The sequence below is a fragment of the Psammomys obesus genome, unplaced genomic scaffold, assembly GCF_907164565.1.
Source record: "Psammomys obesus unplaced genomic scaffold, mPsaObe1.curated_primary_1811, whole genome shotgun sequence".
Taxonomy (NCBI): domain Eukaryota; kingdom Metazoa; phylum Chordata; class Mammalia; order Rodentia; family Muridae; genus Psammomys; species Psammomys obesus.
In genome coordinates, this window is record NW_026596149.1 from 5,535,538 (window position 1) to 5,561,150 (window position 25,613).

The window sequence follows — 25,613 nt, forward strand, 5'->3', positions numbered from 1 at the left end:
GCTTGAGATCAGGGTGTTCTAAAAGATCTTATATATGACTCTTGAGCTAGAATTGCCTCCTAACTTGGTTTAAGAAATTCCTTCTGAGTATTAGCAATCTGGTTCTGCCTCTCAACTACAAAAAGTTTACTCTCTTGTCTTGTAAGATTTTATTTTCTTCTTATATTTAAAATATTTATCCTACCTGGAATGTGTGTCTGCATATGACACAGCACTATGGTTGAAATTCATAGTTATCTAATGCCACTGTCTCAAAAAACACATCCCTTCTCTACTGAATTAAACTACCCACCCTTTGTCATATATTAAGTCCTCTAAGTTACCGGAGGTTCTTGATTCTCTAACCTATGCTATAGTGTATACTAATCTCATATTTTTACAGTGGAAACAAATTTTAGTGTGAAAAGAAAAGGAACTAAATCTGAGTAAGTCAAATGATGAGAATTTTCAAGGTAAAGTGTAATTTATAAAACAGGAATAGACTCCCATAATATAAGTAACCTTCATGAATATTCAATTTACTTTGAAACTATAAAAATAAAACAATGTGCTCTTTTTTTTTCTGATCTCTAAGCCAATATTCCTTACATTTTTTTGAAATGTCATTTTGTTTCTATATTATCTTGGTCTTTCTACTGTACTTATGCTTTAACCGTTTAAGGGGAATGTTACATTAGGGTTTTCCAGAAAACAAAAATCAAAGAATCTGAATATGTATATAAATATGCATATTGAAATACATAAGGAAACAGAGAGAGACAGATAAACACAGACAAACAGGCACACACACAGAAATGGGGGTGAGTTTTATAAGGAAATGGTTTGTGAAATTAGGAGGGTAGTGAATTTGTAATTGTCAGAAGGGGCTCCCAGCCTGGAGTCTCAGGAAAGCCTACAGCATGTATGAAAGCCTAAAGGCAATTCAAGGATTCCTTACCTCACTGAAGGAGCTGATCTTTATGTTCCATTCTAACTACCAACTGGTTTGAGACTACATTATGGCAAACTCTTTTGCTTAGAGTTCAACAATTTAAATGTCAACCCACCTATAATACCATTCATGTTGACAAATAAAATGAACTACACCAAATATTTCAGGGTACTTCTTAGTCCTAAAAAAGATACTTTTCACATGAGACAAAAAATGTACAGACACATAAAACAACAATTAAAGATAAGAGACCATGGATTTGAAGAGAGAGCAAGAGAGTAAGTTACAAGGGAGTGTTGAAAGAAAGAAAAGGAAGGAGAAAAGTCATTTTCAAAAATATAAACGATAATAAAACCCTCAGTGCTTTGCAGCAAGGATGAGTGATTTTTAATATTTCACAAGTCATCCTGTGCTGTCCTTAGACCCAGTATGACTGCTGTATTGTATGGCATAGTCACTCAGGGCTGACCATAATTTGACTACTCTATTATTTTTCAGAACTGTTTTTCAATTCTCTTTAAATCTCAGTAAGCTTTACTTTACTGAGAAATGAAATTTTGTCAGGAATTAACTAAAGTTTCTTTTAGACTTTTGTTTTTGTTTTTAAAGAGTCATGGGCTTCCTGTGACAGTGTCAGCTGAGTCTATTTAATATTTTAGTAGTTAAAACAGAAAGGACAGCCTTTTCACTTAGCTAACCAAGACTACAATACAGGAACATAGATTTACCTGGTGTGTGGTCTGAATCGGGGCTCAAGGCTTCACCAGAAATTGTGTTACCGATGTCCCAATCCAAGTCGTCTTCAGGATCTTGGGTGAGACCACAGTCTGTAGTCCAGTCTCCTGAGGTTGTTTCAAAATTGCAGCTTCCTGCCGTGCTTACATAATATCCTGGTGAAACAAAATGTTCATAAAAGCTTCACAAAATGTCTGCAACACCCTGTGCAGCACTATATTTTTTGACAATTCGAATCATTTTATGTCACAATTCTTTTTTTTTTTAATATTGAAATATTTTGGTGTGTCTGCGTGCATGCGCAGGCATGTGTGTGTGTGTGTGTGTGTGTGTGTGTGTGTGTGTGATATGTTTGTGTGTATACTTTCATGGAGTATGTTTATGCCCTGAAATTTGAGTGGAGGTCAGAACCTCACGTGTCAGTGCTTGTCTGCCATCTTGCTAGATAAAGCACCTCACTGCTGCCCGCAGCTCCCTATGCTAGGTTAGCTGGCTGGGAGCTTTCAAGGATTCATCCTCCTGTCCCTGCCTCTCACTGGGCCACAGAAACACTAGAAACACAGATGCACATCACTGTTCCTGGCTTTACACAAGTATTGGTAGCTAAACTCGTCCTTTTGCTGAATGGCAAGTGTCTTGCTTACCTCAATACTAAATGAATTATATACAGCTGAAGCATTTATGCTAATTGACAACACTTTATTTTTCTCTCAGGAGATCTACATTGTCTGAGTAGTGTCATTTACACATTATATAATCATCTGGATTAAGCAATAATGTTTGCAAATAACATATAAAACCAGGTCTATGCCCAAACAACGCATATAATATTATGGTGATATGGATCATTCTGACTGTATAAACAAACACAACCCAATGAGAGAAAGTAATACGTGAAAAATGACATCCACTGGTCACCTGTGAAATTGTTGGGAACAAAGCCCTGGGACCCTTCCTAAGGGCCTGACCTGCCGGATAAGCACCGGACGCCAGCAGGCCATAGTTTCTTAAGACCCATTGTTCCCGAAACTGTTTGCTTTGGGACACATCCGTGACCACCGATGTTATCTTCGGGCCTTGTAACTCTTTAACCCACCTTCTTAGCCTTGGGGACTTCCCACCAAGGGCCTTGGTATTTTTCCACTACTACTATCCCTTTCTCGCCCCTCTCCCCCGCCCTGCCAGAACCACGTTCTAAAAGAAACACCAAAGTTCAATAAAGCTGACACTTGACCGGCAACCTTCTGCTTGTGTCCTTTCTCTCTCTCCCCCATCTTTTTCAGGATTGACCCCCTTCGCCCCCACGAATAACTTAAGTTCCGCAGGACGGGACATGAAATGTTCAAAAATAATGTTCTAGGAGCCAGATTTTTGTTTGGTCTCCCTTTTGGTACAGGAGTTAGTATTTTTTGCGCACACAGCGAGAATCAACTGAGATAGCCATACTGATAATGAAGTTTTATATAGAGCTGTATATGTATATAGAGATGTATGTATGTATATACACATCTATATCTATATGAATAACATAACGAAGTGTCTGTCATTCCATAAATTTCTTCTTGCTCATGTCTTTTCTTAATAAAATGCTAATCTTAGCTCATTAAAGCTTAATTGTCAAAAGCTCTGTATTAAATGCATGAAAGAGACAGAACACAGAGAACTAATGCTTTCTTATCATTTTACTCCTTTCAGCATTGTTTCATTTTACCCCTAAAATATAAAGAATTTTATTTTCCTTTGTTTAGTACCTCATTTTAATCCATCTTACATGACTATGCAATCTATTTTATGTGCTTAGTTATGGACCCTGCTTCTTTTGGATGTCATGCTAGCATTCTATAATCTAACACAGGATTATATTATGCATAGATGTGCTAAATTCACTAATCCCAGCATTTAGTCAAGACATCACTAAATATTCAGATCTATTTGGATATGCCCAGGACTGCTGTTATTCTTTCACACATGGGTTCTCTGCTATTTGTGTTTCCACTCCTGACCATAAACTCAATTACTCTTGTTCCTCACCCTTTTTCTTTGGATAATCTTGTCTCTGCTAGTTCAGCTTACATACTGTATGACCCCTTCAAATTTCAAGGCACAACTGTAACCAGGATATAGTTTCTTACATCTCATTCTCTCCATCTTAAAAAGGGTACCTTTCTGTTTTCTAAAGCTAATCTCTGCCTCCTCTCCTCACTCTCCATCAGAACTTTATCCCTATCTACTGCTCATCTCCTTTAAGGTCATACATGTTTCCTTGTCTTCCCATGTCACATTCCCTGCTTATTCCTTCACCTAATTTCATCAGTCTCCATTTTCATTTTAAGAAGCATATAATTATTTAGGTTTTTCTCTGAGATTCCTTATTTGTCCTTTCCATTCACTTTTAAGCACATGTCCTGAAAATGTACACACATGATGAAATACAGACCAACAATTTCAAACACTTCTGCAACATTCCATTTAGAATATGCAACTGCTACTTCCAAGCCATCTCAGCATTTTCTCCAAGTATGTCCTCTGTGAGATTCCCATTTAAATTTCCATTTATCACGAATTTTATCTCCTTTTGTAAAGAACCAAACCTCCAGAGTCACTATTGTTTCTTTATCCTTTATTTAAATACCCAACATGTCACCAGAACCTGCACATTCTTCTGTTGAGAACTTTTGAATTCTCCTACTTGAGGTTTCATAAGAATCACACTGGTTCAAGCCTGTGGTTTATTTCTAGAGACTGTCTTTAGTATAGGCTTTATCCTATCCACCTTAGTCATCCTGAACACTCATCATGTATTCTTTTAGCTTGGTTAAAATAGTCCATATTTTTTTTTTACACAGTCTAAAAACATTCTGGCAAATCCTAGCTTTTAATAACCTTCACTTGAATGCAAGATTTTGAGAATGAATCTGCCTCATCTTTACAATTGTCTCAACTCAAACCATGTGTTACAAAATCATCTCTCTAAAATAAACTGACTTTGTAAAACATTTATGCTTACACCTATAAAATACTTCTTCAGAAGTATTTGGTTACTCTTTCCTTAACCATTCTTTCTATGTCTTACTTAAGAAAAAACATTTTTCTTCAGTTTTACTTCATGTGTGTTTTGGTTTTACTCTATATGTGTTTTGGCTGTATGTATATCAGTGCACACATGTGCAGTCAGACAGAACATTTTCATCTTACTAACCCCCTCCCTTTTTAATGAAGGTGTGTGTCAAACTGAAAAAACCCTCACCCAGGTGGCTTATGATTCAACTAGCCAACTGTGATGTGAACCTTCATTTCCTTCCTTTTGCTAGTTTAGGAACAGTTTGGAATGAAGATCTAAACACCATCTTCAACAAATCCTGCTGGTAAAACTAGATAGATGGTCACATGTACAATAATCAATATTTATCATCTCGCACAAAACTCAACTCCAAATGAATCCAATACTGAAACCTAAAATCAGATACACTAATCTTGATAGAAAATAAAGTGGAGAATTGCCTTTCACTCATTGACATAGGTGAAGACATTCGGAACATAAGTGTTAGAATAGGAACTCAGATAAATGCATAGGATCTCAAAAACTAAAAGCTTCTGTAAGACAAAGGACACCGTTATTTGAAAAAGGGTGCAGCCTACAGAATAGCAAAAGATTTTTACCAATACCACAACTGATAGAAGACTAATATGCAAATTAATAAAGAATTCAAGAAACTAGAAATAAAAAGAACTAACCCAGTGAAAACTGGGGCGCACATCCAAACAACAACAAAAATTCACAAATGTCCCAGTAACACTTAAATAAATATTTAACATCCTTAGCCATCAGGAAAATCAAAATCAAAACTACTTTTATATTTCATCTTAGACCTGTCAGAATGGTTAAGATCAACAAAACTAGTGACAGCTTATACTGGTGAGGATGTGGAATAAGAGGAACACTCACCCACCACTGGTGAGAGTGCAAACTTGTAAAGCCATTATGGAAATCAGTATGATGGTTCCAGGAAAATGAGAAGAGGTTCAACACAAGCTTCAGTTATACCACTATTGGGCATAAATCCAAAGGATGATTTATCCTACCACAAGATACTTGCTCAACCATGTTCATTGCTGTTTTATTCATAATAGACAGCAAATGTAAACAATGTAGATGTTTTTCACCAGAAAAATGTGCACTTACACAATGGAGTATTACTCTCTGGTAAAAAAAAAAAAAAAGACATGATGAAATTTATAGGTAAATGGATGAAATTATAAAAAGAAATCATCTTGAGTGAGGTATCCCAAAACAAAAGACAAATATGATATATATTTGTTTATATGTGGATATTAGCTATTAACTCAATGAAAACTAAGCAGCAATCTGTAGAACCACAGAGGTTAACTATAAAATAGGGAACTAGAAGAGACAGATAGAGCTTGTTAAATGGAAATTGAATAGTTATGAAATAATGAAGGAAAGTTGGAACAGGAAGATAAAGTGAGGAGAGGGAGAGAAGAGGGAGGGCAGGGAAAAATACAAGAGGAGACAACTAAAATTAAGGGGCATTTGAGGTGTAGTATGAAGACGTATTACACTAGAAACTTCACAAAATATATGCATATATGAAAACAATTTAAATGAAATCACTAATGGGAAGATAGCATCCAATAGAACATTTCCTGTCACCAAATGAAGAAGATCCCGTTGGATTATATCTAATTGAGTTGTTGACCAAGATGTCCCCTGGCACTCTCCAATCAACCCAAGCTGTTGCCAAGACTACAGGTTGCTCTCCACAAATTGGTGGTGAATCCCATTTACAGATGAAAACACATGCACAACTCATTGAACTCACAGAAGTTAAGCTGGTACCTACATAGAGCCTTCATCTATTAAGTCTATCATCTTTGGCATATGAAGGTACTCAGCACACTACCAAAAGAAAAACATAAACATCAAGCCAGCCACAAACATAGTGATGGACAATGGTGTCCTGCCTGCATGATAGAAAATGGTGGCATAAAGCTTGTGGGAGTAACCAGCGAATATATGATTTGACTTAAGTTCACTCCATAAAATGGAACCCATACCTAGCACTGCTTGGATAACCAAGAACCTGAGATTAGATAGCTCAGAGACCTAGGGTACAACAAAATATTGTTCTGAAAAAAAGAAAAAAACAGCAAGAAATGACTCCTCTGACATTCTTCTATAAGCATAAATCAGTGCCTTTGTCATCCACCGGCCATCATCAGAGAAGCTTTCTCCCACAGCAGATGGGGACAAATACAGGGACACACAGCCAGGCATTATGCAGAGACTGTAAGACCTTAGTAAATGAGTTGTCTCCACAAATTCCTCCCTCAGGACTTAGCAAACCTCACAGAAGAGGGGACAGAAAATGTCTAAGAGCCAGAACGGGCTCTTGGTGGGACACCAAGGAAACCTTGTCAGTCAATCTGATCACAGCTCATATAAACTCACAGAGACTGAGGCCACATGCACAGGCCTTGCACAGGTCTACATTAGGCCTTTGCATATACATTACGGCTTCCATCATACACATGTGGTTTTAGGGGATTCTGAGTGTGTGAACAAGTGAGTCTGTTTCTTGTGCTTCCCCTGGGTTCTGTTTCTGGGTTTCGTCCAATTCTGTGTCTGTTTTGTCTAATTCTGATGTATTAGGTTTGCTTCTCTCTTATTATATTTTATTATTATCCCTTAGAAGCCTGTTTGTTTTTTCTTGAGAGACAGAAAGGGAATACATATGGAAGGGACAGGAGGGGAGGAGGAAGTGGGAGGAGCAAAGGGAGGGGAAATCATAATCAGGACATATTGTGTGAGAATGGCGAATTTATTTGCAATAAAAAGAAAAAATGAAGATGAAAACTAGAGAAGGAAAACTACTATAGAAGAGATTCTGAAAAAAAAAGTTTGATTAATTCTTAAACCAGAAGAATGAAAAATTGGTTTATCTGTGTTTTTTTTTTCTTTTTTAAAAATAGAATTGTATTTTTATATTTTAGAATATTTATACTTTCCAGGTGCTTTTTGTACTTGTTTCTTTTACATGTATAAATACATACTGGTATACTTTAGAGGCTACCTGAATACATATAAATTAGATTGAACTCGGACTGGTAAGTTTCGTAGTTTATCTTCTGAAGATATTCTGAGGAGGGAGAAGAGGACTTGCGGGTTTTCCACTGTGAACTTCTATGGCTGAAGGTCTGTATCAAGGTCATTTTGCTACACTGCCCAGGCATAGAATTGGAGCCTGCAGGGTGTAATGGGATGTATTTGTACCCTCTTTTTACTAGTCAGGCTCATCTAGGATTTTTAAATGTGAACCTTGATATTTCTATTCTTCTAGAATTATTCTTGAAAAAAATGTTTATATTTACACTTATGATGTGGTTGAAATATTCTAAAAGGTTCTATCAGTAGCCAGGCCTGTAAGAAGCCAACTAAAAGATGTAGTCATTTCTGCTCTATAATTTGCATGACATTTTAAAACGAGACTTATTAGATAACCACTAGCTATTAGATTTCATGCTGTATGACATGGAAGTTAATACTTACATATTTGGCTTTCTCCAAGCACCTAACTCTCTTCTAATTTACAATAGTTTTAAACCATAACAATGAATTTATATCAACTAAAAAGTGTGGAAGTTTCCAGTTTTAGGCAACTTCAGGTTAGACTGTAATGTAATGTCAGTCTTCCCTTTGGACTCTTCTCCCTTCATTCTCATTAAAAGAACCACATTCCTTGTGGTGTCACACATGCTCAGAGAGAAAGAAGGAGGTGAGAAGGGAGGTATGTTTTCTGGCACTGGACTTCTTCCTCATGAAGTAGATTCTTTTCCCAGATTGTTTTGTTGGTCTCACTGTCCTGTCAGGTGTACAAAAGTTCGAATGTGTTTTTGTTACTGGTTGTCACAATGCTGCCACAAATAAAATGAATGTTGCACTTTGATTGACTAGAAAGGGAAGGACAGAAATCTACCAACTTCTGCCAGGATGGCCAAGGCTGAACTCTCTTCCTTAAGCATGTTGAATGTGACCCCTTTTTATTTTATATACCATCAAATTCATTCTTGAATGAGCGATTTAAATCTCAGGTGTCCTGACCCAGAGCATACTAGTTATCAGAGAGGATTGTAAGTGAGTCGTCTATTGGGAATTACAACCGCTATCATTTATTTGAAAGTCTATTAATTATTCTGTGCTGTGACATTGTTTTATAACTGAGTTATTGTAAACATTCTTAAGTGATGACTCAGTACTTCTGAGCTGCATGGTATCTTTGGTAACTAATTCTGTAAAGTTCCACTGAAAAATATGAGGTAAGAAGTGTTTTATATTTTCTGATTATGACTATGTATCATATTTGTCCAAATAGCAATTGCTTTAGAACTTCTTTCAGATGATGATCCTTGAATGAACTTAACACATTACTAGTATTCTTTTAAACATCAGCCATTTTCCCATTGGTATATTATTTAGCCACATGGCAGTATGGCCAGTGTAAATACTTATAAACACAGTAAATTATTTTTATACCTCGTCTTCATAGATTTATTAGATTTAATCACACCACAATTCTAAGTATAGGAATATTTGTGTTATTTCACATGAATAATACTTTTAATTCCTGTCAACTTACATTGAGCAGGATTTCAAATAATCTGGGAGGGGTGAAATCATGTTGCAGATGAACAATTCTGTGTGTACATGATGTAAGGGACAACAATGAGGAGACATCCATCCAACAGTGCAGATCCCTAACTGAGATACTACTACAACGAATAAAGGTAATAAATTAAAAGATAGCACTTTAAAATTAATTAATAATTCTTTTAAATAAATTATCCCACCTCTTGCAAACTATGAGTTTTTGAAACAGGAGCATTAGAAACACAGTTTTATATCCATTCACAACCTACAACAATACTGCATCATGAAGAACAGCTACTTTTCTGTGTTGTAATAAAAAAAAAGACCATGAGACACAAAATATAAGATTGATCAATCTGTTAAAGTACAGTGATTACATAGAAAGGATGATGAGGAACAGAAAATATTGTTAGGGAAGAGAAAATATAATACAGCTATGGAAGGATGAGGGAAGTTGAAACTGGTAGATCAAGGAGGAGGGGAGAGGGGTTCAAGGGAGGGAATGCTGGGAGAGATGGCTAAAATCTAGGGCCATTTGAGGGGTAGTATAGAAAATGAATATGCAGAGGCTTCTTAAAATATATACATATATTAAGTTGATCTAAATTAAATTGTGAAATAATAGGGAAGGACAGAACTCCAACTAGCTACCTCTTGTGATTAAGCAAAGCTTCCAGCACCTGGATTGGGCACATTTAATTGAGTTGTAGGCCAAAGTTGTCCCATGGCAATATGCAAACAATACAAGATGTTGCCAAGATTATAGATTACTCTGCACAAACTGACGTAAAGGACTCATTGTTGATGACGACACCTATACAACTCACTGAATGTGGAAGAGTTGAGTTAGTGCTCACATAGAGCCTGCACTTCTGCATGCTAGCATCTTTGGTATGGGAAATTACTCTTCACACTGCCAAAAAAAAAAAAAACATAAACACCAAGCCAGCCATAAACACTGTGATTGACAATGGTGTCCTGCTTGTGTGCCAGTACAATGGCACAAAGCTTGTGGAAGTAACCAACCAATATCTGATATGACTTAAGGTCCACTCCATGAGATGGAACCCTAGCTTATACTGCTTGGGGGAGCAAGTACCTGAGAATAGATAGCATAGGCACCTAGGAGAAACCATGTACCACTGTTCTAAAACAACAAACAAACAAAAATCCTAGCAATAAAATAGCTCCCAAGGACATTCTGCTATACTCATAGATCAGTGCCTTCCTCGGTTATCATCAGAGAAGCTTCCTTCTATGGCAGGTGGGAACAAATACAGAGACCAACAGCCCGGCATTATGCAGAGAGTGAAACATCTCAGAACGCTTAGCCCTAAGCCAGATATCTTCATCAAATCCCTCCCCTCAGCATTCAGGGCACCTAACAGAATAGGAGAAAGAAAAAGTTTAAGAGCCAGAGGGGCTGGAGGACACCAAGAAAACAAGGCTCACTAAGTAAAAATGACCAAAGTACATATAAATCCACAGAGACTGAGGCAGCAAGCGCAGAGCCTGCTCTGTGTGTGCAGCAAGTCCTCAGCATATATATTATGGCTTTCAGTTTAGTGTTTTTGTGAGATTCCTGAGTACTGGAATGAGTGAGTCTCTGTTCTTTTGTGCATTCTCTTTGAGGTTGTTTTTCCTTCAGTTTATTCTGCCCAATTCTGATGTGTTAGTTTTTGTTTTAACTTTTTATTTTATTATCTATTAGAAGACTGTTCGTTTTTTTTTCTCGTTTATTTTATTCACTCTACATCTTTGTACCTCCTTTCCTCTTCCCCTCTTTCTAAGAAAAGGGGCGCTTTCTTTCCCTTTCACCCCAGCTCATCAAGTTGCATCAGGACTGAACATGTCCTTTTTCCCTGTGGCCTGCCAAGGCAATTTCTCCAGGGGAAAGTGATGGAAAGGAAGATGGGTGAGAACAAGGAGTAGAGAAAACAGAATGTGTAATCAAGTTATATTATGGAAAGAAAAAAAAATCTATTTTAACTAAAAGGAAAAGAAAAAGTATTTTCAAATGAGAGCAAATGTAATGAGTAGTTTTATTTAATAATATTATGTTAGTTCTTACATATCTCTGTAAGAAGTGTGATATTTTTACTACTGAGATAAGGGAAATAAATCTTTGAGAATGTAAATAATTGTGTCTATCAATTTCTATTTAATTTAACAAGTAAGCTAGGGTTTAGTCAAAATAAAAACTGCATTTTAATGCCTGCAAATGTCAATTCATTCCATATATTTCTCTCAATATCATTTATTCTGTTATTCATAGCAAGTTGTTTACTTTACTGAAAAATCCACATTTAACACCTGCACTGCATCTATAAAACCACTAATATAAATATCAGTAAATTCAACTTGAAAAATTAGCATATCACCTATTGGCCTTTTTTGTTGAGTGCTCTTTAAGATGTGAATAAAATCAATAGGAATATTGCTTGTGTCTTTTCCATTTTGCATAAATTTAAATCCTTTGAGTAGTTCATCAAAATTGTGAATAGTATATGTCGTATGGGTATACAGTTATTTGACTTAGTATTTGTCATATGAATATACATATGTATGAATTAGTTTCTAAAAACCATGACAATATTTGTATAGTTTCATTTAAATATCTCAACTATGGAAAATGTAAAATTATGTACATCAGTAAAGCAAAGCAAAAAAAAAAAAAATTCATCATCTATATTTAAATAATCAAAATATTGAGTATTACATTTTAGGTTTTTTGTTTGTTTGTTTTTGAAACAGAGTTTCTCTGTGTAGCCTTGGCTTTATAGACAAGGCTGGCCTCAAACTCAGAGAGATCAGCCTTTCTCTGTCTCCCCAAGTGCTAGGATTAAAAGCATGCTCCACACACCTGGCTTCATTTTTTTTTTTTTTAGATTTCTAATTGTGTATTTATATTGTATATACAAATGTATACATCTTACAACATTTGCACACATACACACACACACACACACACAGACCTTGGAACACTCAGCTCTAAATGAATTTCCTCTATCAAATCCCTCCCCTCAGAGCACAGGGAATCCCTCAGAAGACAAGACAGAAGAAATGTGGAAGGAAGAGGAGACAGAGGACACCAGAAGACCAGGCCCCCTAAATCAATCGAGCAGAGCTCACACGAAGTCACAAAGACTGAAGCAGCAACCACAGGGCCTACGTGGGTCTGCGCCGTGTCCTCTGCGTATATACTACAGCTTTCAGTTAGTCAGTGTACAGGACCCCCGAGAGGGTGAACACGTGGGTCTGATCAGTGTGCCTTTTCTTGGGATCCCTATTTTTCTGTTGGTGTGTCTTGTCAAACTTTAATATGATAGTTTTTGTTTTATCTTAGTATATTTTGTGCTCTTAAGTTTTTTTTTTTCTTAGAAGCAAATTAGAAAAGAAAGAAAAAAAATCTGTTTATGTGGCATCCTATCTTTAAGAAGATCAAATTAGTTCTCATCTCCCAGTGGTATAGGGCTTATTCATATGTATAGTTATTCTATCTATTTAAATCTAGACTGGAGTGTTAATTTTCTTGGCAATAATAATGGGTTTCATATGACATTTGGGACAGCCACAGTTAAGTTAAATGAGCTTTGGTTAGACTCCTGGGGCTCTAGAATGCAGGTTCCAGGAGGATCAGCTCTGATAGGAGCCTCTCAGAACTATGACTTTTCTGTCCTAGGTGGTGGTCATATTATGTGAGTGCAAAGTCATATGTACTACCAGGGAACATAAAATTCCATATAGAGGAAGATGAAGAAACCAGAATACTGATTGTCCAAGTTGAGAGACGAAGAAGTTATCACAGGCTAAAGTTCCCCACCAGGTCACATCACTTATTCAGAATCTGCCAAGTTGAATTATCAACTCACAAAGTGACAAAGTATGAAGCTATTGTCAGCACCACTAGCTTTTGGGGTAGCTTATTGTGGCAAAGTAATTACAATATACATCTTGTACGATATCAAGAATCCATGCAGATCAGCCGCAGCTCAGGCTCAGTGGGAAAGCATCTACATACAATGCACAAGGCCCTGATTGTAATCCTAATCACTGTGAAAATGGACAATGAAGACAACAGCAACAAGGAAGTTCTATTCGAAGGCAGACATAGAAAAACAGTCCTGATATTTTAGAATTCCAGAAAGTAAAGTTATAGGTCTTCTTTTTTTTCCTACATCTCTGCCAATACATGTGTCTAATGCTAATATTTAAGAGGCATCTGTTTATCAAGTAAAACCAATTACTACATGTTTTATTATTTTTTTATACTTCAGAGAGTTGAATTTAAAAAAGTGAAGTGAACCTTCAAGTGCTTATACTCAAATACAATATATTGATAAAATACATTTACTTTTTACTTTTAGTTTTTTTTTCTATCTTAGCTATATATGAATGGTTTTTGAAAAAGGATGGTAAAAGAAATAAAGCTGATAAAAGTTAATGTAGACTGTAGACAACTAGTTTGTTGTTTTGTAGTTTTGACTTCTCTGATAGTTCTGCACACATCATTAATGGTGACATTTAAAAGTATGATGCCATAGAGTATTCTTGATGAAAGTAAAAAGGATGACAGGGCTGTTGTAGGAAAGTTCTTGAAGAAAGCTGGAGAAAAGTTGGACAATATAAATTTAGTTCCATGAATGACAATATTAGTAGGAGTGGTATATATATATATTATTATTTGTTGCATACTTATACTGGATGAACATATATTTTGTGGATGTCGCATGACATTTGTGTGGAAGTCAGAGAGCTGGCTTGCCTGTTTCTGCAGAATCTTCTGTCTTTGCCTCCGATCTTTCCTTAGGAGCACTAAGGTTACCAACATGTCCGATACACTGGACACTTCTATGCGTATTTTGAGGAGTCACACTCAGGTCCTCACACTTATGTGGGAGGTGACTTACACATTGAGCCATCTCTACAGCCCCCCAAAACATTTCTTCTGATCCATCATGCTATTAGAGAACACATGAGCTAACCAGGGCACATGGTGGCTACAGAGAACACATGAGAGGCCCAGCCACAGAGCAGCAGACCGATGTACTCACCACAATGAACTTCATCAGACTTGTCAGAGCAGTCTGGCTTGTAGTCACAAACAAGGTGGGCTGCAATGCACTTCTTGTCCTGGCACAAAAAATCTGTGACTTCGGCACAAATCTCAGTGGTTTCTCCAACTATCGAAAACCAAAACAACACTGATTCAATATTGCCATTACAGTTTAAGACAGTACATACGCTTCCCATTATGAAGTGTTCAAGGTAAACTGCCCAAGGAAGTGGGACAACCACCTGTATTTCATCCTGCCTTCAGTTATTTATCCCCTCATACAACACCTGCAATTTCATTAAATACATTTGGGGTTTTTGGTTTTTTTTTTAATTGAATTTTTATTTTTATGTTAATTACAGCTTATTCACTTTGTATCTTAGCTATAGCCCCCTCTTCATCCCCTCCCAATCCTACCCTCCCTCCCTCATCTCCTCCTATGACCCTCCCCAAGTCCACTGATAGGGGAGGTCCTCTTCTCCATCCATCTGACCCTAGCCTACCAGGTCTCATCAGGATTGGCTGCATTGTCTTTCTCTGTGGCCTAGTAAGGCTGTGGAGGTGATCAAATAGCCAGCCCCTGATTTCATATCAGAAACAGTCCCTGTTCCCCTTACTAGGAAACCCACTTGGATACTGAGGTGCATTGGGGTACATCTGTGCAGGGGTTCTAAGTTATCTCCATAAATGGTCCTTGGTTGGAGTATCAGTCTCAGAAAAGACACAAATGCCCCAGATTTTTTTGGTTCTGTTGCTCTCCTTGTGGAGCTCCTGTCTCCTCCAGGTCTTTCTATCTCCCCCTTCTTTCATAAGATTCCCTGTACTCTGCCCAAAGTTTAGCTATGAGTCTCAGCATCTAGTACAGGTTTTTCATATGTGGGTCTTGAATTGTGTGCTCCTCAACTACAGACTCAAAGAAACAACTTGTTTTCTTGTTCACTTGTCTTGGTCATCTTTCTGCTAGTCTGATACTCTTGATTTCATCTCATGTAAAAGCTGCTTGATTCTTGTATTTCCACTTTATTAAGCAACATTCAGAGTTCTCTCTCTACACTCTAAGCTCTGGTGAAGCAGAAGTTTCCATTACATTACTGGGCCTAACACATCATTTAATATATAGTTGACAATTAATAAGTGCAGCTTATGATAACTGAAATCATACTGGTTCCATTAGGGGGGAGTTAGTAGATGTTCATAGAATATTCAAAGTATTAATATTTTTAAAATCCCATTGTTTTTCTAAGTGAGGATTGATCATCTTAACTCGGGTCCTCTTTCTTGTTTATCTTCTTTAGGTATATAGATTTTAGTATGTTTATCCTATCTTATAGGTCTTGTACCCACTTATAAGTGAGTATAGACCATGTGTGTCTTTCTGCTTCTGGGATACCTCACTCAGGATGATCTTTTCTAGTTCCCACTATTTGCCTGCAAAGTTCATGATTTCTCTGTTTTTAATTGCTGAGTAGTATTCCATTGTGTAAAAGTACCACAATTTCTGTATCCATTGCTCAACTGAGGGACATCTGGTTGTCTCCAGGTTCTGGCTATTGCAAATAAAGCTGTTACAAACATGGTTGAGCAAATGTCCATGTTGTGTACTTGAGTATCTTTTGGATATATGCCTAGGAGTGGTATAGCTGGATCTTGAGGAAACGCCATTCCTAATTATCTGAGAAAGTGCCAGATTGATTTCCAAAGTGGTTGTACAAGTTTATATTCCCACCAACAGTGGAGGAGGCTTCCCCTTTCTCCACATCCTCTCCAGCATCCTCACTTAGAAAGACAAATGGGATGGATATTGGAAATAGGATAAAACAAGTAACAGGACAGGAACCTACCGCAGAAGGCCCCTGAAAGACTCTTCCTAGCAATGTATCAAAACAGATGCTGCAACTCATAACCAAACCTTGGGCAGAGTTCAGGGAATCATATGAAAGAAGGGGGAGTTAGCATGACCTGGAGAGGACAGGAGATCCACAAGGACCAAATATTTCTGGATCCAGGGGTCTTTTCTGAGATTGTTTCTCCAACCAAGGACCAAGAATGGATATAACCTAGAACCCCTGTCCAGATATAGCCCATCGCAGCTCAGTATACAAGTGGGATTCCTAGTTAAGGGAACAGGGACTGTCTTAGACATGAACTCAATGGCTGGCTCTTTGACCTCCCCCCTCAAAGGGAGGAGCAGCCTGGCTAGGCCACAGAAAAGGACATTGTAGCCAGCCCTGCATAGATTCTGATAAGCTAGGATCAGATGGAAGGGGAGGAGGACCTCCTCCAAAAGTGGATTTAAAGAGGGGCAGGAAGGAGATAAGGGAAGGAGGGTAGGATTGGGAGGGAATTAGGGAGGAGGCTACAGCTGGGATACAGAGTAAATAAACTGTAATTAATATAAAAAATAATAAAAAACAAAAAATTCCATTGTTACAAATATATAAACAAATGTTATTTCATAGCTGCACAGTATTTTAAAATTCTAAAATTATTTTAAATCACCTTCAGCAAAGTAACTAAACTCAGCAATGCCTTTATAATATGGATGACTATAATCTGCTATGTGTGAGGTTGGGTAATTTACTTAATTTTAAATTGCATTTTTATGGAGGAAAAGACAAAACTTTTGTAGATTTCACCTTATTGCATTTTTATTTCCTTTGAGCCATCCTTATGCTGCAATAACAAAATTTTGTACAGCTTCCAGAAAAGAATGGTACAAAGACAAAGAAGGAAGAACAGGTGATCTAAGATTATAATCAAGAATTAAACTATAGAATCCTTTTTACACTACTTTAATTAACTCTATTGAGAATTTATTACGAACCCAACATAATATATGAACACTCTTCAGTATACAAGTCTATAAAATTAAGGTTATTTTAGTTTTTCAGTGCCATAGGATATAAGTCTATATAATTACCTCATGGGGAAAATATGTTTTGATTTGGAAGAGTAAATAACTTCTATTTTATTATTTAAAGCATGACAAATACAATAAATCTTTAAATAAGGCTTATTTTCTTCAACAATATGTAACTGCAAAGATATGAAGAGACAGGAAGTCAGTATTCTGAGATTCGTGAATAGAATGGTATTACAGTTTCTATGGAACAGCAGGTATATCAGGGACAAATAAATTTAAAGAAGGAGCCTTTAAAATTCTATAAAAAGAAAGTATCTTTTAAAATAAGTAAGTAGTAAATTAAAAAAATAGATTATTTAGTGAGCAAACACCTTGTACATATGTAGTCATAATCCTTCTCTTTAAGTCAGTCAAAATGATAAAAATAGCTATTGAGCTGGTTGACAAATGTGTGGAATAAAAGATATTCTAACATATCTTAAAGTTGATAACACCATAAATGGAAGATCACTATTGTTCAGAATAAAGTTTAAAATCTTGAAAGGCAGCACATGGCATCTAAATAAGACAAGACTGGGTATTTATCCAACTAAAATAATTGACAGGTCTGACCATTAGGTATTGGGTAACCTATTTGGGGCTTATACCGGGTGAAGACTGATTCTCCTTCCTTTGGCAGCCATTCACTGCCTGTAGCCCCGTACCTCCACAGATCTCTGTGAGATTTCTCTCACTCATGTTGCCATGACAACTAGTGTTCTGATCATGCGGGTCTTCCTGAGGTAACCATATTAGTAAATTCTCATGGGTCTGAACCCATCCTTATAATGAAAAGAAGATACTATCTCACATCAAACAGCATGGTCCTCTGGCTCTTGCAAACCCTGTGTCCCTTCTTGCATGATGTTCCCCAGAATCTTAGGTCCAGGGCTTGTCTTATAAATATGATTTAATCCACAACTGGCCAAATGGAGAGAACAATTGATCATGGTTTCGACCCAGTGAATGGTTTTGAGAGAGAGAGAGAATGGGGGGGGGAGGTACATGGAAGGAGATACATAGAAGAAGGTGGAGGAAACTATGTAAATATTGTACTCATATGTAAAATAAAAAAAATGTAGTCAAACAGTGTGCTTGTGTTGGAACTGAGGATGTTTATGGCTTACTCTCAGAGGAGCATAAAGTAGCTCTAGAATGTACTGTTCTGCTGATATACATTCATTGCATTCTTTTATTTGGATGGTTCTTAGACACTTAGCCAGCAGAAGGATATTCTGAAAGGAAATACACCCTATAGGAATTTCTTTATAAGCTCCATTCTTCTTAGTTTCTTTATACAAATGCCACAACATATTGAAAACAAATACTCCCAAGATATTCTCATCTATTTAAAAGAAGATCAACATTTGGAGTAATAAAAAAGGAAACATTTCAGAAAATCTCTGCTACAAGTAGTTTTTCAAAAAGACTAATGACTGGACTTGATTGACCTCTTGTTCTAGAAAAGATTATAGGAGCACAGTTTGCAAATAACAAAATCTCAACATTGCAGACAAGGGGATATTATGTGGTCAGAATTTTCACATGTCTAGAAAATAACATTACCTTTTAGTATCTCTGTTCACTGTCATCATTTAAATCCCTTATATTCATATGGAGTGTGGGGTATAAAGAAAAATGTACATATCAGACAGTTAATAGTGAAATATTTGACATTGTCACCCTAGCAACCCCAAGGACAGGAAAATTCAGATAAGTGTCAAAATGATAAGAGTGCTATCAGAGTTACTGGACTGCCTAGCAGTGTACAGAGAATCTATAGAAATATAAACAAGTGTGGTTTCAGTTGACATACTGAGAGAAATACGTACATAAGATTGGCTTTATACTCTTCTAAAATAAAAAGTGATTTTATAGACTGTTCATAAATTTTTGAAGAAATTATATATGCTAACTTCCCCAGTTTATCATAAAACCAGAGTTTCATCTTGGACGTTTTACATATAAATGACTTTTTAATTTTTTATTGTTTAGTTAAAAATTATTACTTTTTTATTTTTAATTATACTTTATTTACTTTGTATCCCCCCTCTAGTTTCCTCCCTCCTCCCCTCCCAATCCCTCCCTTCCTCCCCATTCTCCACACACTCCCCTCCCCAAGTCCACTGGTAGGGGAGGGTTTCTTTTTCTTCCTTCTCATCCTAGTCTGTTAGGTCTCATCAGGAGTGGCTCCATTGTCTTCCTCTGTGGCTTGGTAAGGCTGCTTCCCCTCCTCAGGGAGAAGTGATCAAAGAGCAGGCAATCAGTTCATGTTAGAGACAGTCCCTATTCCCATTAATATGGAACCCAATTGGACACTGAACTGCCATGGGCTACATCTGTGCAGGGGTTCTAGGTTGTCTCCATGCATGGTACTTGGTTGGAGTATGAGTCTCAGGAAATACCCCTGTGCTCAAATTTTTGGTTCTGTTCCTCTCCTTGTCGACCTCCTGTCCTCTCCAGATCTAACTATTATTTCCCACTTCTTTCATAAGATTCCCTGCACTCTGCCCAAAGTTTGGCCATAAGTGTCAACATCTGCTTTGATAGTCTGCAGGGCAGAGCCTTTCAGAGGCCCTTTGTGGGAGGCTCCTAACTTGTTTCCTGTTTTCTTCTTCTGGTGTCCATCCTCTTTGCCTTTCAGGATGGGGATAGAGCGTTTTAGTCAGGGTCCTCCCTCTTGATTAGTTTCCTTAGATGTACAGATTTTAGTAGGTTTATCCTATATTATATGTCTATATGAGTGATATATACTGTGTGTGTCTTTCTGCTTCTGGGACAGCTCACTCAGGATGATCCTTTCCAGGTCCCACCATTTACCTGAAAATTTCATGATTTCCTTGTTTTTTTTTTTTATTGCTGAATAATATTCCATTGTGTAGATGTACCACAATTTCTGCATCCATTCTTCATTTGAGGGGCATCTGGGTGGTTTCCATGTTCTGGCTATTACAAATAAAGCTGCTACAAACATGGTTGAGCAAATTCCTTATTCTGTATTTGAGTCTCTTTTTGGATATATGCCTAGGAATGGTACAGCTGGATCTTGAGGAAGTGCTATTCCTTGTTGTCTGAGAAAGCGCCAGATTGTTTTCCAGAGTGGTTGTACAAGTTTACATTCCCACCAGCACTGGAGGAGGCTTCCCTTTTCTCCACAACCTCTCCAGCATATGTTGTCACTTGAGGTTTTGATCGTGGCCATTCTGATGGGTGTAAGGTGAAATCTCAGGGCCGTTCTGATTTGCATTTCCCTGATGGCTAATGACGTTGAACATTTCTTGGTACTGGCATAGAAACAGACTGGTGGATCAATGGAACCCAATAGAAGACACAGAAATAAACCCACACATTTATGGACACCTGATCTTTGACAAAGATGCCAAAACCATCTTGGTTTTGCAATGGAAAAAAGCATCTTCAACACATGGTGCTGGTCTATCTGGATATCTACATGTACAAAAATGCAAATAGATCCATACTTTTCACCCTGCACAAAACTTAAGTCCAAGTGGATAAAAAACCTCAACATAAAACCAGACACATTAAATCGGTTAGAAGAATAAGTGGGGAAAACCCTAAAACTCATTGGCACAGGGTACAACTTCCTGAACAGAACACCAACAACATCGGCTCTAAGATCAACAATCAATAAATGGGACCTCATGAAACTGAAAAGTTTCTGTAAAGCAAAGGACACTGTCCTCAAAACGACTGCCTACAGATTGGGAAAGAATCTTCACCAACCCTCTATCTGACAGAGGGCTAATATCCAGTATATATAAAGAACTAAAGAAGTTGAAAAGCAACAAATCAAGTAATCCATTTAAAAATGGGGAACAGAGCTAAACAGAGAATTCTCGATAGAGGAATATCAAATGGCAGAGAAGCACTTTTTAATTTTAACTGTATTTTTTTCACAATTAATTCATTATATATCCTGGTTGAAGCCCTGTCTCTCAATTCCTCTCAGTCCAACCCTCTCTCCCTCTTCCCCCATCCCCTTCCCCTAGTCCACTAAAAGGGGAGAACTCTTTTGCTATCTACCATAGATTGTCAAGTCTCACGTTTTCAAAGAGCAGGCAAATGAGTTCATAACAGAGGCAGCCCCTGCTCCCCTTACTCGGGAGTTCACATGGACACTGAGCTGCCAATTGGCTACATCTGAGCAGGGAATCCAGGTCCACTCCATGCATGGTCCTTGGTTGGTGCATCAGTCTGTGCAGGACCCCTTGGGCTATCACTGCTGGCCATACCCCCAAAACATGACCCACCATTCAATAAGAAAATTTACTCAACTATGTTCATAGCAGCTTTATTTGTAATAGGTAGAATCTGGAAACAACTTAGATGTCCCTCAAAGGAGGAATGGATACAGAAAATGTGGCACATTTACACAATGGAACACTACTCAGATAGTAAAAAAAAAACAGGAAATTATGAAATTTGCAAGCAAATGGATGGAACTAGAAAAGATCATCCTGAGTGAAGTAACCCAGAAACAGAAAGACAGGCATGGTATATATAAGTGGATATTAGCTGTATAATATAGAATAGCCATACTAAAATCTGCAGACCTAAAGAAGCTAAATACTAAGGAGGACCCTTGAGAGGATGCTTAAATCTCATTCAGAATGGCAAACAGGATAGCCACGAGAAGCAGTGGAAGAGAGGAAACAGGATGGGAGCCTACTATAGAGGGTCTTCTGAAAGGCTCCATCCAACAGGGGATCAATGCAGATGCTGAGACTAACAACTGAACTTTGGGCAGAGTGCAGGGAGTCTTATGGAAGAAGAGGGGTGTGTGGATAGAAGGTCATGGAGGGGACAGGAGCTCCATAAGGAGACCAACAAAGCCTACAGATGCATTTTAAAATTATTTCTTATTTATGAAATGTTCATGTAAATTAAGAACAATATATTGATGCATATTTAAAATCAATGGTTTAAAGTCTTGTACAGAAGATCACATAAAGGAATAAGAAGACACAAGAGATAATCTGATAAGAGAGGAACTTCTTTGAAGCTCAGACGTGATGCACCTACAAGAATCCCCCTATCCACCAGTGCACAAAGAAACATTTTAAGACGTATTGGCCCTTATGTATTCCAGGATGTTCCTAAATTCACCTTATGAATAAACAAACAAACAAACAAACAAACAAAACCACTTTGGATTTCAGCTCTTCCTTTCCAGTGCTGGGATTATAGGCTTGTGCCACCATACTTGGTGCTGTGCTGGGGACCTAACTCAGGACTCCACACCTGGTAGGCAAGCGCTTTATTAACTGAGACACAACTGCAGTTCCACAAGAAACACTTACTTTAGTGATTTGCCGCTGTTTGATATTCTGCTAGTGCAGTAAAACAGCCGCTTGATTGCGAGTCTGATGATTTAACGATGTCTTGAAACATACCAACACCTTTCTATTCTTGACCTTATTGTTGCCTTATATATACTCAAAATGCATTCTGTCCTACAGATCTCAATTATACTAGCCATATGTCATATCTCCTTACATTCTCTCTTCTGTTTTGGCTCCCTTTTAAGTTTTTGCTTTCAGTGACCCAAAGAACAAATTGTGAGCCTGCCTCATTTTCATTTTCTGGAAGGTAATGTTCATTTTTATGATTTTCAGTTCTCCCTGGGGCTGAAGATACAAAACATTGACAGTCCAATCTTCCCTTCTTGCAGAATTATAGATACCTTTTCTGTATCTGATTTCTCTGCAGTGTACCAGATAATAAAAAAATCCATGTTTTAGAGTATTGTTTTTTTGTTGTTTGGGGTTTTTTTTTTTCCTTTCTGGGCTTCCTATATTTTTCTACTTCTTGCTTCTGAGTAATCTTCAAAAAACTTCTATCCATGTTCCACAAATACACATATATTTGTTGCCTTAATTCAAGATTTTATGTCTCCATTCATCATTAGGCATGCAGTGGAAATGCACAGTTATTGGCAACATAGTGCTCATTCTTTCAGTAGCCTAAAATTGTAAAGTGGTGACTGCCTGATGGAGCATCTTATTTCTTATCTGCCTCTCTGTCTCTTTATGTTTGTCTCTGTCTCTCTTTCTCTCTCTGAGGTGATCTATACTATTAAGTGTGTATGAACTTATATATTACACATGAATGTGGAGGCTAGAGGTCAATCTCAGGTGTCATTCTAGAAACATCAGGGTTTTGTTTGTTTATTTGTTTAAGTCTGGGGACTTGCTGATTATGGAGGACCAGCTGGTCAGGAATGAAGACTCAGGTGAGTCATGTGATGTTTTGTTGGAGGCTGGCTTGTGAAAGGGCACATGATATATTTGCTGTGAGCTTTCTATGTGAGGGGCATGATTTTAGCCAACTGAGAACATCAATGGGTGGAATGTGAGGAGACGAGATATATAGAAGCCCACAGTCAATGAGACATGACTTTTTGGACTGACTGCACTGATCTTCATGCTTCAACACTTGACTTTGCAGAGAGAAACGTTCCAAGGAACTACTCACTGAGTCTTGTGGCTTTTGCTGACTTCTGAATCATGCCGGTTCATGTTGGCCTTTGGACTGGACTTCTGGTATCCGGACAATAAAGAGTGGACTCATCCTCATCCCAAAGAACTACTTCTAAAAAGGTCTACAACCCTCTTTACCTAATAACATTCTTTCTCCCCTACCTCTGGTTAGCAGGTGGAAGGGAGGTTAGGTGAAAAAATTCTAAGCCTACACGGTAAGCCATATGGATCCTCCATTTTCTCAGTTCTGAGACTATGAGATTCCAGCTTTTTACATGAGCAGTGGACACTGATCGCAAATCCCCATGCTTACATGGCAAGGATTTACTGACATTGCTAGCTCCAAAGACATACATGTTAGCTCCATTTGATACTGGTGAAAGCAGAAGACTGAGTTCTAACATACAGTATGTGAGAAGAGCTAATGCTCTAATACAGGGTGGAACAATGCAGACTTCCACACTCTACTCTGCATAGTCTTTTCCTTCACCTCCCAAAAGACATAAATGAAAGGATCACTGAGATGGACCTGAGCAGTCAGGAAACAAAAATGTGCTTTTGAGTTCTTGAAAAACAAACAAACAAACAAACAAACAAACAAACAAAACAATGTGCAAGAAAGGCTCTGCACTAGTCTGTTCATCTGGCAATGCCTGTAAAGTGAATAGTAAAATAATTTCTTATTATAATATACTTTTTGTTTTGTGATAGCTGTAGCTTAATACAATAAAGTGTAGTGATGATGATAATGGTGCTGGTGATGATGAAAGTTGTGGTGGCAATTTAATCTCCTCTGGGGAGTTCTGTGCTTCCCTCATTATGCATGAATATATGTCATACATTTATTTCATTAACAGGACTTCATGAAGTAAGCAATACATTAAAAATGATTAGCCCAAGTTCACGTGGCTATTAACAATGAAGTCTAAATTCATAATTTCTTTAAATAATCTTTGCATTCTCTTCCTCCTGATTTGCTTTTGTACACTTACATTTACATGTTACACACACGTTTACTGTCCTTGTAAGTGTATACTATGTTTTAGTTTGTGTGGTGTGGTATGACTATGCATATATTTGGGTTTTTTACATCCTCTCTATTAATATTTGGAGGATGTTGGCTTACTGCGTTGAATATGACAGATTCCTTCCTAGACCACTTTGTTTCTCTATTTTTATAAACTTTATTATTTTTGTACTCTCGTAATAAAGATTACATTTTTTCTTCCTTTGCATTTATTTCTTCAAGTACATTTTGTCTGACTGAAACCTCATAGCATGAGGTGAATTAACCCTTCTTTGTTTACTTTTCCTTTCTCAGGTATTTTTTAATAGATAAAAGGAAAGTAACTGCTTCGTTTCCTTTTAAACTGTTTTATTTGGGATATTTAAGCCCCTACCTTCCTTCCCACCAGCGCTTTAACCGCCGGTTAGTGGGGAGAGGGCAGTATACCCCTTACTTGGCTCAGCAGCAAGCAGTCTCCTTCATCTATCTCCTCCAAGCTACTGCGTTGAAACGTTTCTCTTTGTCTCCTTCACGCTGCCGCACTGTCCATCTCTGGTCTCTTCAAACTGCCACACCTGCTCTTTCTGGGCTCTCATATTTATATCCGAGTCCTAGACCACGCCCCTTCCCATGCTGCACAAGTCTGGTCATTACCAGCTGACAAGGAACACTCCCCACAGGAGGCAATTATCAACCGCTGACAAACTAAAGCCCAAACTAAAACCCCACATTGGGGATTAAAAACACATTCATATAACATAACTGTATTTAAAAAAAAAAAAACAAAACCAAAAAATAAAAATAAAAATAAAAAACC

At 37.5% G+C, this 25,613-nt stretch overlaps 1 protein-coding gene across 4 annotated transcripts in view; it reads right to left on the reverse strand.

Moving 5' to 3' along the window:
• Malrd1 (MAM and LDL receptor class A domain containing 1) overlaps nt 1-25,613 on the reverse strand; it is a 698,598-nt gene that overhangs the window by 198,619 nt on the left and 474,366 nt on the right. For all 4 annotated transcript variants that reach the window (XM_055593928.1, XM_055593929.1, XM_055593930.1 and 1 more), the window contains exons 29-30: nt 14,387-14,515; nt 1,660-1,821 (exon numbers count right to left, since the gene is read on the reverse strand). In XM_055593928.1, the coding sequence (XP_055449903.1) occupies nt 1,660-1,821; nt 14,387-14,515 (291 nt within the window). The remainder of the gene's footprint in view (nt 1-1,659; nt 1,822-14,386; nt 14,516-25,613) is intronic.